This window comes from Schistocerca gregaria, chromosome 6 (genome assembly GCF_023897955.1).
Source record: "Schistocerca gregaria isolate iqSchGreg1 chromosome 6, iqSchGreg1.2, whole genome shotgun sequence".
Lineage (NCBI taxonomy): Eukaryota > Metazoa > Arthropoda > Insecta > Orthoptera > Acrididae > Schistocerca > Schistocerca gregaria.
Genome location: NC_064925.1, coordinates 373929000 through 373944707, shown reverse-complemented (window position 1 = coordinate 373944707; position 15708 = coordinate 373929000). Strand labels below are relative to the sequence as shown.

General features: G+C 45.8%; 1 protein-coding gene across 1 annotated transcript in view; it reads left to right on the top strand.

Moving 5' to 3' along the window:
• Positions 1 to 15708, top strand: part of LOC126278888 (potassium channel subfamily K member 13-like) — a 413218-nt gene that overhangs the window by 336015 nt on the left and 61495 nt on the right. The window contains exons 3-4 of the mRNA XM_049979162.1: positions 9717 to 9810; positions 14616 to 14768. Coding sequence (XP_049835119.1) covers positions 9717 to 9810; positions 14616 to 14768 — 247 coding nt within the window. The remainder of the gene's footprint in view (positions 1 to 9716; positions 9811 to 14615; positions 14769 to 15708) is intronic.

Sequence of the window (15708 nt, the reverse complement as noted above, 5' to 3'; positions counted from 1 at the left end):
TTTCGGTAGCAAATTCCGGTAACTATGATTGTAGGAGCTGTTGACTACGAAACATCTAAAACAGAGGAATAAATGCCGTAAGTAGACTGTTCACCAAAATTAGAAAAGTAAGAGTGTTTTTACTTTGGAAATAGCATACTCTAGATACATATTGTACACTCCTGGAAATTGAAATAAGAACACCGTGAATTCATTGTCCCAGGAAGGGGAAACTTTATTGACACATTCCTAGGGTCAGATACATCACATGATCACACTGACAGAACCACAGGCACATAGACACAGGCAACAGAGTATGCACAATGTCGGCACTAGTACAGTGTATATCCACCTTTCGCAGCAATGCAGGCTGCTATTCTCCCATGGAGACGATCGTAGAGATGCTGGATGTAGTCCTGTGGAACGGCTTCCCATGCCATTTCCACCTGGCGCCTCAGTTGGACCAGTGTTCGTGCTGGACGTGCAGACCGCGTGAGACGACGCTTCATCCAGTCCCAAACATGCTCAATGGGGGACAGATCCGGAGATCTTGCTGGCCAGGGTAGTTGACTTACACCTTCTAGAGCACGTTGGGTGGCACGGGATACATGCGGACGTGCATTGTCCTGTTGGAACAGCAAGTTTTCTTGCCGGTCTAGGAATGGTAGAACGATGGGTTCGATGACGGTTTGGATGTACCGTGCACTATTCAGTGTCCCCTCGACGATCACCAGAGGTGTACGGCCAGTGTAGGAGATCGCTCCCCACACCAAGATGCCGGGTGTTGGCCCTGTGTGCCTCGGTCGTATGCAGTCCTGATTGTGGCGCTCGCCTGCACGGCGCCAAACACGCATACGACCATAATTGGCACCAAGGAAGAAGCGACTCTCATCGCTGAAGACGAAACGTCTCCATTCGTCCCTCCATTCACGCCTGTCGCGACACCACTGGAGGCGGGCTGCACGATGTTGGGGCGTGAGCGGAAGACGGCCTAACGGTGTGCGGGACCGTAGCCCAGCTTCATGGAGACGGTTGCGAATGGTCCTCGCCGATACCCCAGGAGCAACAGTGTCCCTAATTTGCTGGGAAGTGGCGGTGCGGTCCCCTACGGCACTGCGTAGGATCCTACGGTCTTGGCGTGCATCCGTGCGTCGCTGCGGTCCGGTCCCAGGTCGACGGGCACGTGCACCTTCCGCCGACCACTGGCGACAACATCGATGTACTGTGGAGACCTCACGCCCCACGTGTTGCGCAATTCGGCGGTACGTCCACCCGGCCTCCCGCATGCCCACTATACGCCCTCGCTCAAAGTCCGTCAACTGCACATACGGTTCACGTCCACGCTGTCGCGACATGCTACCAGTGTTAAAGACTGCGATGGAGCTCCGTATGCCACGGCAAACTGGCTGACACTGACGGCGGCGGTGCACAAATGCTGCGCAGCTAGCGCCATTCGACGGCCAACACCGCGGTTCCTGGTGTGTCCGCTGTGCCGTGCGTGTGATCATTGCTTGTACAGCCCTCTCGCAGTGTCCGGAGCAAGTATGGTGGGTCTGACACACCGGTGTCAATGTGTTCTTTTTTCCATTTCCAGGAGTGTATATTCAGTACTTACAGAAGATCAGTCATGCTTTGTAAATAAAAGCGAACGCGTCTAGTGTAAAATACTTTAATTGAAGTGAGCTTAAAACGCCAGAAACAACGAATAACTGATATGGTTTATAACAGCTACTGTGGGGGATGGCCACGCAAACAAATTCAGTAAGGCTATACAGAAATAAAATTTATAGTACGCACCGAGATGTGTCGTCATAGCCGACGTTACGGTTACGTCGCTGGTGAAAACCTACAGCCAACACTGCAGTTCTTCGCCCGACGACCTCCTCGCCTTACCGGCCACCGTACACGTCGGTGGCCGTTGAGATGTGCAGAGGTAGGCCCCAAGCTCCAGGGCTGTTGCAAACTGAACTCCCTGCAGTTCGGAGAGCCCTTTCTATCAGACAGTATTCGTGAACTCGAACATTTCTTCAGTTAATGAGAATAATTCAAAAACTTTTAGAGCAGCAAACCTCGATAGCGACATCTATTGGACGTTCGTTGCTAGGCAACTGACTGCCACAGTCGAGATGTCTGCAGCGAGCTGAGTGTTGACTAGCACACACCACATCGCCTGGCAACGAATTTCTTATGGCTTCTGTCGAACGAAATGGGGTATGACGTCAGCAAGTAAATACGTTAAACGAATTACATGATATCATTCCGAACTTAATTCCAAAATGGCGGTATACAATCACTGACCGTATCAACGGTACTGTCGACCACATCTTAGTTTACACTGCTGCTACGGTCGCAGATTTGAATCCTGCCTCGGGCATGGATGTGTGTGATGTGCTTAGGTTAAGAAATTTTTCAAATGGCTCTTAGCACTATGGGACTTAACTTCTCAGGTCATCAGTCCCCTAGAACGTAGAACTACTTAAACCTAACTAACCTAAGGACATCACACACATCCATGCCCGACGCAGGATGTGAACCTGTGACCGTAGCGGCCGCGCGGTTCCAGACTGTAGCGCCTACAACCGCTCGGCCACGCCTCCGGCGTCCTTAGGTTATTTAGGTTTAAGTTGTTCTAAGTCTAGGTGACTGATGACCTCAGATTTTAAGTTCCATAGTGCTAAGAGCCATCTGAACCATTTTATCTTAGTTTATTTCGTTGTAATTCACGAAATATATCGCCATCTCCATGTTTTGATGATAGATTGTGGCAATACTGATATGTGCCTGCCTTATGACATTTGTGACTCCCAAAATATGGTTACATTCTCATTGGGTTTCGGTTGCTAGTTCGTTGCAGGAGTTTACGAAGATGACGACTTTATAAACGTCTTCCGCATTTGAGATATCATTAGTGATGCATTTTATTGTACGCGCTAAACATTAGAGCAAACGGATATTTATCTGTTAAACTGGTACCTGAAAGGAGGGGTTCTAAGATCGTTTCATCGATGGGTCAGTGTGTTCTGCCATTGGCGTCAGAACTGTTCGAGATGAGCGAACCAGGCGGTCATCAACAACTAAGCATCTCCGGGAAAGGATTGATTTAGCTGTTACAGAGCATGCAGGTTCAAGAGTGATGGTTCGCGAATATTTCTGCAAGAAATTTTAACAATCACAGACTCAACAGCGGTACGACTTGAGTGTAGAGAATATGGACATGCTAACGTCCGGGAAAACTTCACGCAACGAAAAATGAACTTCATACCGCTGAATAACTGAGGGTGGAGTCTGGAGCGACGTCGGCGTACTAACACATCCCGAAGGCATTCCACCGGTTTCAGATCAGAGCTCAGGGAAAGCCAGTCCATTTCAGAAATGTTACTGTCTATAAATTATTGACACACAGATGCTGCTTTATGACATGATGCACTGTCATGTCGTGTTAGTTAGTTAGTTAGTTAGTCACACGTTCGGATATCATTTGAACGGTTCTTTTAGCGAAATGACGTGGAACAGATCAGGTTACAGGTTATATACATATGATTAGTGTTAACATTAAGGAACCCACTGTTATTTTTAGCCCTACTCACGCAACAAAACATCTTTTTTGCTTTACTGGCTGCCAGTCTTTAAGTGGACATTCGTCAGTTGAGTAGAATGACTTGTCCAAGAGAAATGATTTTATATTAGACGTAAAACTTGCTTCATTGCCTGTCACAAATTTCATGTTATCGGACAAATGATTACAAAGTTATTTAATTAGTTTATTTATATTGTTAGATATGGGACTCTTTCTTAGCCAATGACAGCTTCAATAATGGGTAATGAAGGCCATTTTTCGCTCTAGTGTTGTAGGTATGCGCGTCAAACTGCTTGTCAAATTTTGATAGGCTACTTATGACGAATTTCATTAGCGAATATATGTACTGTGATGCCTAGCTCCTTGAAGAAGTACCTACATGACGTACGTGAGTAAACACCACGTATTAATCTTAAAACGGCTCTGAGCACCATGAGACGTAACTTCTGAGGTCATCAGTCCCCTAGAACATTTATGGGACACAATCGAGATGTCACTTCGTGCACAAAATCCTGCGCCTGTAACACTTTTTCAGTTATGGAGAGAGGCAGCATGGCCCAATATTTCTGGAGGGGACTTTCAACAACTTGAGTCCATGCCAGGTCGAGTTGCTGCACTACTCCGGACGTAATGAGGTCCAACACAATAATGGAAGGTATCTCGTGAGTTTTGTTATCTTAGCGTATTATAACGCAAGCATTATCTACAAAAGTTTCAGTTTTGCTTGTTGAGATGCTGATTGGAAAATTGAATAGGAGTGGATCCAAAATGATACAATCATCGTCTCCAAACTGTTTCCTCTACTGTACACAGTATTAACTGGTGTAAAATGTGTTCATATCCTCCAAAGGTATCATTTTCTTGAGCAAAGTGAGGAAACCATACCTAACGATGGAAAACACCCCCATACCGTAACGCCACTTCATCCGCACTGTCATTTTGCTAGCACTTTGGAACTCATGACTGATTCTATCCGCTGAGTTCATGCTATTTTTATAAACACTTTCCGCAGTACTTGTCGGTTCCTCTACGTCAGCTAACGAGCTCTGTCTCGTCTTGGGTTAGCTGCGATTGTTGCTTTGCGTCCCATCACCAACAATCAACCTGAGCTGCTTTAGGAGGACTGAAATGTCCATGATTCGTTTCGGGGTGACATATAATGACTAGCCGACTTGCTAAGTCGCTGTGGTCTTTAGATCAACCTTAGTAATGACAGCGCAGTGTCCGCCGTTTCCTTTTATTCTGCTGGGTCCGCCGCACATGACATCTAACGGGTAAATTCTGCATTACAATAGGGCGTCCCGATACTTTTAATGGGACACTGCATCTCACCACAAGGGGACATGATTAACCCCGCGTCAGTCTTATCAGTATGGTGTCATTTCGACTGCTTGAAATACCAAGTATTTCCTGTGATGATTAGTCGAATGAAAATAATGTTAATAACAACAACTGTGGCTTGCGGACGCACAGACAAGAGACCTTCTAATTATTGGTAAAGACGTACCGACGCCTGGTGAAGCACATTCTCATTTGCCTCGGTAGTTAGCCACTTGCTTTCACACTGACGGTAACGGAATTAGTTCAAGAATAATACCTTGCGTGAACTTACTGTAACTTCTCCCCATCTGTAGTAATATACGGACATTGTTTTAAATGGATAGGAAGATGAGAAAGAGGGAATACATGACTGTCGAAAGAAATAACAGTATTTCATTGCCAGTATTTAATGGCATTGCAATGATTCTTTAAATGTTATCGGACTTCGTGAAATGTATAGAGAATAAGTGCAGGCTCCTTTCTTGCCCAAGCAATTTGCGTTTAAGGCTGCAGCAATGGCGACCGATCAGTAGCATCACCATGTATAGTGAAGCCCAACTTCGTTCGTTGCTCACCGCAAAAAAAGCTGGAAGAAATTTAACATCAGGTTAGGCTAGGGAGCAATGGTAATATTAAGTTCAAACAGTCTATCTTTGATTCAAATGTAATTACTCTACGTTTTAAACAGAGATAGAACTAGACCACCTTCTGCTTTCCGCGCAAACTGGAGAGTCACCAGAATGAAAATGATACATGAAGGTGAGTCAGCCCAGCAGTTGTTTTTAAAACAAATTCATAACGAAAAGATTACAGACATTTTACTTATATTACAGATATTTACAGCATTATTTGAGCACTTGGGAAGCTATTAATGCTCTTTTACAGTGTTCTGCTACAGCCACCATACTGACACGCTAGTACTTCTCTGTGTGTCGAAGATGCTGATCAAAAATTCATCCCAATGCAAGCTCATTTACAGGATTTTCAGTACAGTGAACGACACTTACATAATTGATGAATAGTGCTAGTACATGATTTCTACTGAGTGTATCTAACGTCAATGAAATTTTTCAGATTGAAATCGCATTGCAAAGTGCTAGGCCTGGGTCCTTCCAGAAGGACTACACCTTATCGTAGGACTCTTTGACTGACTCTCACGAGTAGATGGATCACCACAGCTGATATCTGGGCAGAGGTTACAGTGAGACTGTCAACGTCGGGAACAGATTCCTCGAAGCTGGTTTGAGTTCTCGAATTACCATGCGTAGCTTACCGCTGACGTTATACCACAGACAACACAGACTAACTAACATGGTGTAGATCCAGAGTGAATGGGGGCTCTGAGTGGCATTCTGTGATGTTCAGCGATGTGTCTCGCTTCCATTTGTGGTGCTCATATCGGCGTCAACGTACCCGCACACAGGCGGGTGAAAGGTTGCAGGAAGTAACCAAACACGAGAAAAATACTTCTCAAACCCCTTTAATCATAGAGTGGGCAGATATTGGGTGTGGCAATAGGACTGAGTTGGTGATTGTAAAGCTGAGACGTATGCTGTCTAGTATGGCAGGAATGGTAAGCTTTGTGATCATACCCTTAACGACCAGGGTACCAAACACCATAATCCATCACAATGACGCAAGGCCCAACGCTGCAATTCACTTCACAAACACCTTCTCGATTGCACACATTTCTTGACTGGCTAGGCGATACCATTGTTTGACTCCCATAGAGTGACGGAAAGTCTCCCACTAGCAGTGTTCTTGAAGGGACACGACGTGTGCTTCAGGCAAGTAAGAAATTTCCCAACATAATATTCGGAGACAGTTGGTGTGCAAAGTACAGCAAGTGCAAAGGTGTATTCGTGCATGTATGTGACGAAGGACATAATTTTAGAATGTAATGTAAGTTTAAACATACTCAAAAAGGTAGATAAATATTCGACTAGTGCCTCACGAGGTAACACTGTCGGTGTATTTCGTCGGTGAGCGACTGCAGAACATCTGTCAGAGGTTTCAGACCAGCCGTTCACTCCTTGTGCACAGAGTGGCTCCCCAGTATCTTCCACTTGGCTGCTAGCACACGCAGGCTCTACGGAGCAGCCATTGCTCATTACCATAAACAGAAACAAACAAAATCATTTAGTGCGGTAAGAAACGTCCCACACCGCAATACAGTTTGATTGAACTCAGTATAAATACAAACTGCAAGTGACAGCAAAATACACTCCTGGAAATGGAAAAAAGAACACATTGACACCGGTGTGTCAGACCCACCATACTTGCTCCGGACACTGCGAGAGGGCTGTACAAGCAATGATCACACGCACGGCACAGCGGACACACCAGGAACCGCGGTGTTGGCCGTCGAATGGCGCTAGCTGCGCAGTATTTGTGCACCGCCGCCGTCAGTGTCAGCCAGTTTGCCGTGGCATACGGAGCTCCATCGCAGTCTTTAACACTGGTAGCATGCCGCGACAGCGTGGACGTGAACCGTATGTGCAGTTGACGGACTTTGAGCGAGGGCGTATAGTGGGCATGCGGGAGGCCGGGTGGACGTACCGCCGAATTGCTCAACATGTGGGGCGTGAGGTCTCCACAGTACATCGATGTTGTCGCCAGTGGTCGGCGGAAGGTGCACGTGCCCGTCGACCTGGGACCGCACCATAGCGACGCACGAATGCACGCCAAGACCGTAGAATCCTACGCAGTACCGTAGGGGACCGCACCGCTACTTCCCAGCAAATTAGGGACACTGTTGCTCCTGGGGTATCGGCGAGGACCATTCGCAACCGTCTCCAGGAATCTGGGCTACGGTCCTGCACACCGTTAGGCCGTCTTCCGCTCACGCCCCAACATCGTGCAGCCCGCCTCCAGTGGTGTCACGACAGGCGTGAATGGAGGGACGAATGGAGACGTGTCGTCTTCAGCGAAGAGAGTCGCTTCTGCCTTGGTGCCAATGATGGTCGTATGTGTGTTTGGCGCCGTGCAGGTGAGCGCCACAATCAGGACTGCATACGACCGAGGCACACAGGGCCAACACCCGGCATCATGGTGTAGGGAGCGATCTCCTACACTGGCCGTACACCTCTGGTGATCGTCGAAGGGACACTGAATAGTGCACGGTACATCCAAACCGTCATCGAACCCATCATTCTACCATTCCTAGACCGGCATGGGAACTTGCTGATCCAACAGGACAATGCACGTCCGCATGTATCCCGTGCCACCCAACGTGCTCTAGAAGGTGTAAGTCAACTACCCTGGCCAGCAAGATCTCCGGATCTGTTGCCCATTGAGCATGTTTGGTACTGGATGAAGTGTCGTCTCACGCGGTCTGCACGTCCAGCAGGAACGCTGGTCCAACTGAGGCGCCAGGTGGAAATGGCATGGGAAGCCGTTCCACAGGACTACATCCAGCATCTCTACAATCGTCTCCATGGGATTTTAGCAGCCTGAATTGCTGCGAAAGGTGGATATACACTGTACTAGTGCCGACATTGTGCATGCTCTGTTGCCTGTGTTCATGTGCTTGTGGTTCTGTCAGTGTGATCATGTGATGTATCTGACCCCAGGAATGTGTCAATAAAGTTTCCCCTTCCTGAGACAATGAATTCACGGTGTTCTTATTTCAATTTCCAGGAGTGTATTTATACCCTGCGAGCATCAAATAGCAGATTTACTTTTTTGTTTTGAGAGACGGGTGTTGCTGACCCAACTATCATGTTCAGAGCGCATCTGCAGCGTTATTAAGGGGGAAAGTGTCATCAGTAACTCTCTTTTTAATCATCTTGCACGAAACAACTTTTTGCATTAGTACACAGGGTGAAGTCAGAAAATGGTTCAAATGGCTCTGAGCACTATGGGACTTAACATCTGAAGTCATCCGTCAGCTAGAACCTAGTACTAAGTAAACCTAACTAACCTACGGACATCACACACATCCATAACCGAGACCGTAGAGGTCGCGCTGTTCCAGACTGACGCGCCTAGAACCGCTCGGCTACACCGGCCGGCGGTGATGTCAGATTCAGTGATCGCGTCAGCATAGTCGAAACATTTCAAAATTTCTTACAACTACCGCAGTCTAAGAAGAAACTTCTTGTCCAGTTTTTGGGACAACTTGATGCAGGTTCTGCAACTGTTGAACTGATTTCAAATAAAATGGCAGCATCTGTTCCGCTTTTTATTTTAAAGCCAAGATTAGTTTCGGCTTCTGAAGCCATTATCCAGTGCTATATATCAAACATCCCAGATGTCCAGTGGTATATGTCACACATCCTGTCACATAATGCAAAACGAGCTTGTCATTTTCTCTGGAAATCTGATATATATCACTGGACAGACATCTGACGTATACTACTGTATGTCTGACACGTACAACTCGAATTCTAGCATATGACACATAACATTGGACGTTTGGCATGTATCACTCGACGTCTGAATTATAGCACTGGACGTCTAACATAAACACTGGGTATCTGATGTGTACTAGTAGTATTCTGACATATACTACTTGACGTTTGACACACATCACGAGATAATAGCCTTGGAGATTAAAAGTGGTCTTGGTTTTAAAACGAACAGGAAAGTCCCACTAGCGTTGACGTTTTATTCAAAACTTTTTTTAAGAATCTACTGATATTTGGAGTTAATTAATTGTTCTGAAAATCGATTGGTTCTTGATTCTTAAACCTTCGTCTCTTCCTGCTGTCTATATACAGTCATATCATTTATTTCAGCTTCTTAACTTACAAAGAGGGGACAAAAGTCTAAGTTTAGATGTCACAGTACAGAGTGCAACTTGTTGAAATCATTTTTTTTCTTCTTCTTCTGCTTCCAGACGGCTTTCACGTGCTTCACTCCCAAGTCAGGACTACATCGATGACGATATCGATGACTCTATGCTCGACAACTGGAAGCCATCTGTTTACTGGGTAAGTGCCAGATTCTTCTTGTTGCGTACTTGTAATATCACTTGTCAGCTTTCAACTGGTTAAGGCATGGGACCGGATAACTTCTGTAATATCTTCAGAAGTAAATAAAAAGTGCCTAATAATACATCTAGCTTGTCTACGAGTATGCGACATTCTACAGAGGGCATGCATGCAGTGTCATTACCGTGCATGTGATTCAAGTGGCGCAATATTCGACAGAGGTCGAGAATGGTGAGGGATGCTCTAATATTGATTTGTGCATCCTGTTACGATTAATCTGAGAGATATAATCAGTGGGGAAATATTGAATAAATCTAACTAAAAGTTTGAAACAGAAAGTAGGAGATGTGGGTTAAGTTCGCATCACAGCCTTAGAGTATAACATTACTCCCCCTTCCCTACCATCCACGAATACATCAATACCCCTTTCACCTGATTCACAACTTCCAGTGCTTGGACAGTCACTCATCGACACCTTAAAGAGTGTCCCCTCTCCATTCTAGCCACCCTCCCAATCCTTCACACCACTATCCTCTCCACAGAGTTCTTCAAGGTCTTCAAGGTCTTCAAATCCTACTTCTAGGTCTTCAAATCCATCCTCTCCTGAAGCACACTACACCAACAACACCTGATGTAGCACCATATCTTTCCCGTTAACCAGCGTGGCTTCCATCCCATCTTCTCCTCCATCTCACGTATCACGTATCTCTCGTCTCATCAGCTCTACACCCATAAATCCTCTATCTTCGTCTCCATCGACCTAGAGAATGCCCGCATTCATGCATTACACTCCAGTCTCCCCTTCAAACGCTAGGCATACGCATTTACAATTTATTATGTCTGTCCTATTGCACCGTTCCTCCCTAATCATCCATCCTTTGTCGTCATTAACAACACAAATTCCCATACCTTCCATCCCACTGTAGGTGTGCCCCAAGGCTGCGTCCCCTCTCATCTCCTTTATCTCTTGCACACTACTGATACGCCTCCACCAATAAATCTCCTTCAGTGTGCTGATAACACCGCTTTCACCCACCTTTATTCTTAATTCCAGAAATCCCAACGGGTCCTCCAACCCCACCTAGATCAGTTCACATCCTGGTGCAACCAATGGCTGCTGAAGATCAGTCCTCTGAAAACACAGGCAATAATTGTAGGATACACCTTATGCATCTTCCGTCTCCACGAAGTTAACTAACAGACTAAAATACCTTGGAGTAAGAATCTATCAACAACTATCGTGGAAACCTCATTTGCTAAGCACCCATAAGGAAGCCCACAAGAGATTTAAACTACTAAAACTACTAACTTGCAGAACTTGGGATTGTACCCCTCCACTATCCTCCACACCTCCAAAACCGCGATCCAACCCACCATTTGATATGCAAATGTTAGGTGGATTTCCACCCTCTCCCCACTCGTCGCATCTCCCCTCCAAATTCTATTTGTCCCTCCTGATCCTTGAACACCATGCACTCCAATTCGTATTCCGCATCTGGCTACCTTCCCTCACACGGATCCCTTAGCAACCCATCAAATTAACACCTCTCCTCAATCACACTGAACACCTCCAAACAACTTGGGTCATCCACAAACTCGACTCCGTTAATTCTATAGTTTCGCCATTATTGACCAATCCTAGCACGCTGCCGCCCCTCCGCCAAACCTTCATCTACATACCCTCTACATACTCTCGCAAAGGAACTTCAAACGTCTCCCCCTCCCAGATCACGAGCTCTGTCCCGACATTTACCCATCCTACCAACCTTAAACCCACCTTACACATTCCATCTCGTCGGGACTTCCCCTCCCTTCCCTGCATTTTCCCTATCCCCATTCTCCTCTCGCATCCTTCTTTCACCGGGCCTATTCCCTCATTAGATTTTGGCCTTACTAATATCCCTTCCACGTCAATTTCTCTTGTGTTCCAACAGCCACTTCTACCTCATCGATATATTTGCACCAGTCCTCATCCATATATCCTCATCCATATACCACTCCCTTCTACCCCCCTACACCAGGGCAAGGCATTCCAGCTTTAGTGCCAGTGAAGTAGTTCTTTTTAACATCAGTCTTGTGTATCAAGGTTTTTAAAAACATTTTTAAGTATAGTCCTATTTTGTTTCTATTTTTTACCTGGTATTACAACTGTTTTTAACTAAGGCGAAGGAATTCATTTCTCTTGCTTTTGAAAACTTCCTATTTATTTCCAGATTTACTGTTTTCATTTTTATTTCTTTGTTTTAATTCATTGTAAATATCTCACCTTCCTGTTTATTATTCTTTCACCTGATTACATTTCCTTGTTAATTGGCTGAAAAGCAGGTTGACCTTAACAATGAAGGAAAACATCTACACCCCCACAGCTAATTCTGTATAGTCCTCCAAATTTGGCTCAGGCAATACAAAAATGTAGAGTCTGTGTTCCATTACCAGGGCAGTTGCTAGTGTTACATAGCCAACATTGTGCTGCGTTATAAGGTTAAAAGTATATTTAGTGTTGGAAACATCTTACAGCTGCTGTTATTATAACTAAAGCAGTAATATGTTATTAGTGCCTATCGAAACCTAAGTTTTTCATCTGGGTGTTGACAAGGATGGTGTTCGCCTAAATATGAGAGTGTGAGCTTCAGGTACAACGAGTCGCTACTGGACACTTGCATTTCCACTGCCTGACGATCGCTCTGCATTCACGCTGAAATTAGAGGCCATGTTTGGCACACGCGCCAACAGGTGTTAAATAGAGCGCAGTGGAAATCAATATATTATGCACCTCCTTCATCTCCACAATCCCAGATGCAACTTAGCTTGAGTATCAGTTGGAGATGAGTGCCGCACGGGCAGTGTCTTGTCAAAAGACGCACCATGCCGGGAATGGGATTGATATGGTATGTTTCCGACGATTCTTCGATGTTCGGGAAGAGAGAGGTAGTAGACTCGTCCGCACTTAACAGTGTTGTCCCACTGAGTCTTCCAGGTATGCACCCTCATATCTTGAAAATCAGCTGTGTAGGCGACAGTAACATCAGTTTGCGAAGTGTTGCTGAAGGAAGAGGTTGAAATTTAAATGTGATGGTGAGATAGGAAATGAGAATCAGCGAAGAAAAAAATATGAGGAAAATACTGATGAAGATAGAGAAACCTAGGCCATGTTGAGGTATCAGGGAGTTACACAGTAGCAGAAGGGCTGCAGAGAGTAAAAACTGTCGGGAAACACAGACATTGGAATATGTACCACAAATACACTATCTGATCAAACATATCTGGAAAGTTTAGTAACCTGGACTGGACCACTAGACGTCAAGGAAGGCAGGCCCATCAGAATAAAAGGATACCAGGAGTATTGCATTGTCAGCAGAGAGGCAGTAACAGCAGAATGGACCGGTCAGGATAGCTCAGGGACTACCAGTGTAGACTAGTTATTGCCTATCACCTGAGTAACAAAAGCATCTGGGACGTTTCAACGACACTACAGCTGCGTTTGTTGGCTATTGGTGATGTGATAGTAATGTGATCACGCGAAGGAACAGCACACCTAAAAACAGACCAGACAGACCTCACGTGCTGACGGACGGGGGCTGTCCAGCATTATGGAGTACAGTTGTAATAAATCACGCGAAATCAGCGGAAGGAATTACCTGTGAGTTCCAAAGTGCTACTAGCAGTCCAGGTAATGCTATGACTGTAAGCAGGGAGTAAAAACAATTTGGTGAAATGCTCGAGCAGCTTCTCATAAGCCACACATTCCTCTAGTCAGTGCTAGGCGACTCATGAAGTGTTGTATAAAAAGGTATGCCACTGGACTGTGGACGACTGGAAACCAGTAATCTGGAGCGATGAATCACGCTGCACCCTGTGGCAATCCGATGGAAGAGTTTCATGCTTGGAAAATACTGAGTGCCATCATGTGAAGTGTCAACAGTGAAGTATGGAGGTGGTGTTACCATATGGGGATGTTCTCATGGTTAGAGTGTGGTCCTATTATAATGCTTAAGAGAACACTATATGCTGGCAGGTATGAACATATCTTCTGGAAATGTGTACCATGCACAGACAAGGAACAGTTTGGAGATGATTGCTTGTACTCATATGCGCATGACAGCGCACCTTGTCATAAAACAGTATCAGTGATGCAGTAGTATGAGGACAATAACACTCCTCAAGCAGACAGGCCTTCGCAGAGTCTCGACATGAAGTCAATGGAACACCTTTGGGATGAGTTAGAATCTCGACTTCGCTCCACAACCCAGAACACCTACCGTCTCACATTTTGATTCCTGAGGGAGAGTGGGCAACCACTCATATACAAACTTTCAGACACCTCACTGAATGTGTCTCTAGCAGGATACAAACCGTCATAAAAGCCAAGGGTGGACATACCTACATAAATGTCCACAAGTAGGTGTCCAAATACTCTTGATCAGATAGCGTAATTGAGGTAGCTGGGTGTAGGTGCTCCTCTGAGTTGAAGAGGTTGTCATAGCAGAGAAATTTTTTGTGGGCTGTATCAAATCAGTTGGGGAAACCAAAAGTTATCTTCTGTGAATTTCGTATATTTCCCTTTTTTATCCGCTACACAGCAACATTGTACCTAACAGTGACATATATGGGGTCCATTCCGAGCCCCACATTCAACGACTACACTGGAGTGGTTCAGAACTCAGCAGATGACCTCACTAGCATACCCCTTTGTGTCACTCGACAGGGATTGGGTGCTCCCTTATGCTAAGTCCAGAACTGGCTTTCGGTGCAAGCGTGTTTCTCTGTAAACAGGTATTGAGTGAGCCCGTGGTGTCACTGCGCAGGTGATGCTGTACCTGGCGGCGGCGTCGGTGTGCGTGGCGTCGTGCGCGGCTGCCGTCTACTCGCCCGTCGAGGACTGGTCCTTCTTCGAGGCGCTCTACTTCTGCTTCGTCTCCTTTGCCACCATCGGCTTCGGGGACTACGTCACCACGCAGGTCAGACGCCTGGTACAGATGAATTCTCACACTCACTCTTCTCCGTAAGAAGGAAGGGGCCGAAACATTGCGTACCTCCACAAACTTTAGCTGTCCATGTTAGAATTCCAAGTATAGCTACAGTGAAATACACGTATAGTATTTTCTTGATTTTGAACTGGAGCTTTCGAACACACCAACCCTTTCCACCATTTACATTCAGGAGGTGACTGACATCTCTACCATATAAGAGACACTCATTGTTCGCAGCTCTCAGTCACCTCCTGTGTTGATGAAAAAGGGCGATATTTTGAAAAGCTCAAGTTTCAAACAAAATGTGACGCGGGTTTAAGGCTGGGAAAATCTTATGCAGGTTGTTACCATGATAATGTTAAAAACTCCCAGGTGCGGTGATGAAGGATAAATGCATCAATTTGAGGTGACAGACACTGGCCTGGAAACGACCAAGTCGAAATCGTTCGACTTCTTCTCATAGGGAAACACACGACGACCCAGGTTCATGGAATGTAACCAACTTGTTATTCGTCAAGAGATGTGGTTTCAACATGACTTACTTTGGACTGAGGATTCGTGAACACTTGAATGAGGCATTCCTTGGAAAGTAAATAGGCAGAGGGGGTCCTGTTTCGTGGCCAGCATGTTCACATGATCTTTATCCCACACGATTTCTTCTTGTGAGGCCAAGCGGCAAGTGTTGCGTACGAGGCGGCTGTCGAGACTGAAGAGGATCTCCTGGCAAGACTTCTCGCTGCCTGCAACACTGTTCAAACGACACCGGGGATGTTACAACCAGTACTACAGAACTTTGTGCAACGATGACATGCCTGCATTGACGTTGGGGGTCGCCATTACGAACAACTGTTGTAAAGCAAGCAGTTTGTGGAACTTGTGCACCTAAGTGGAATTCATTACTACTGTACTTTAGTTTTGGGATTTTGAG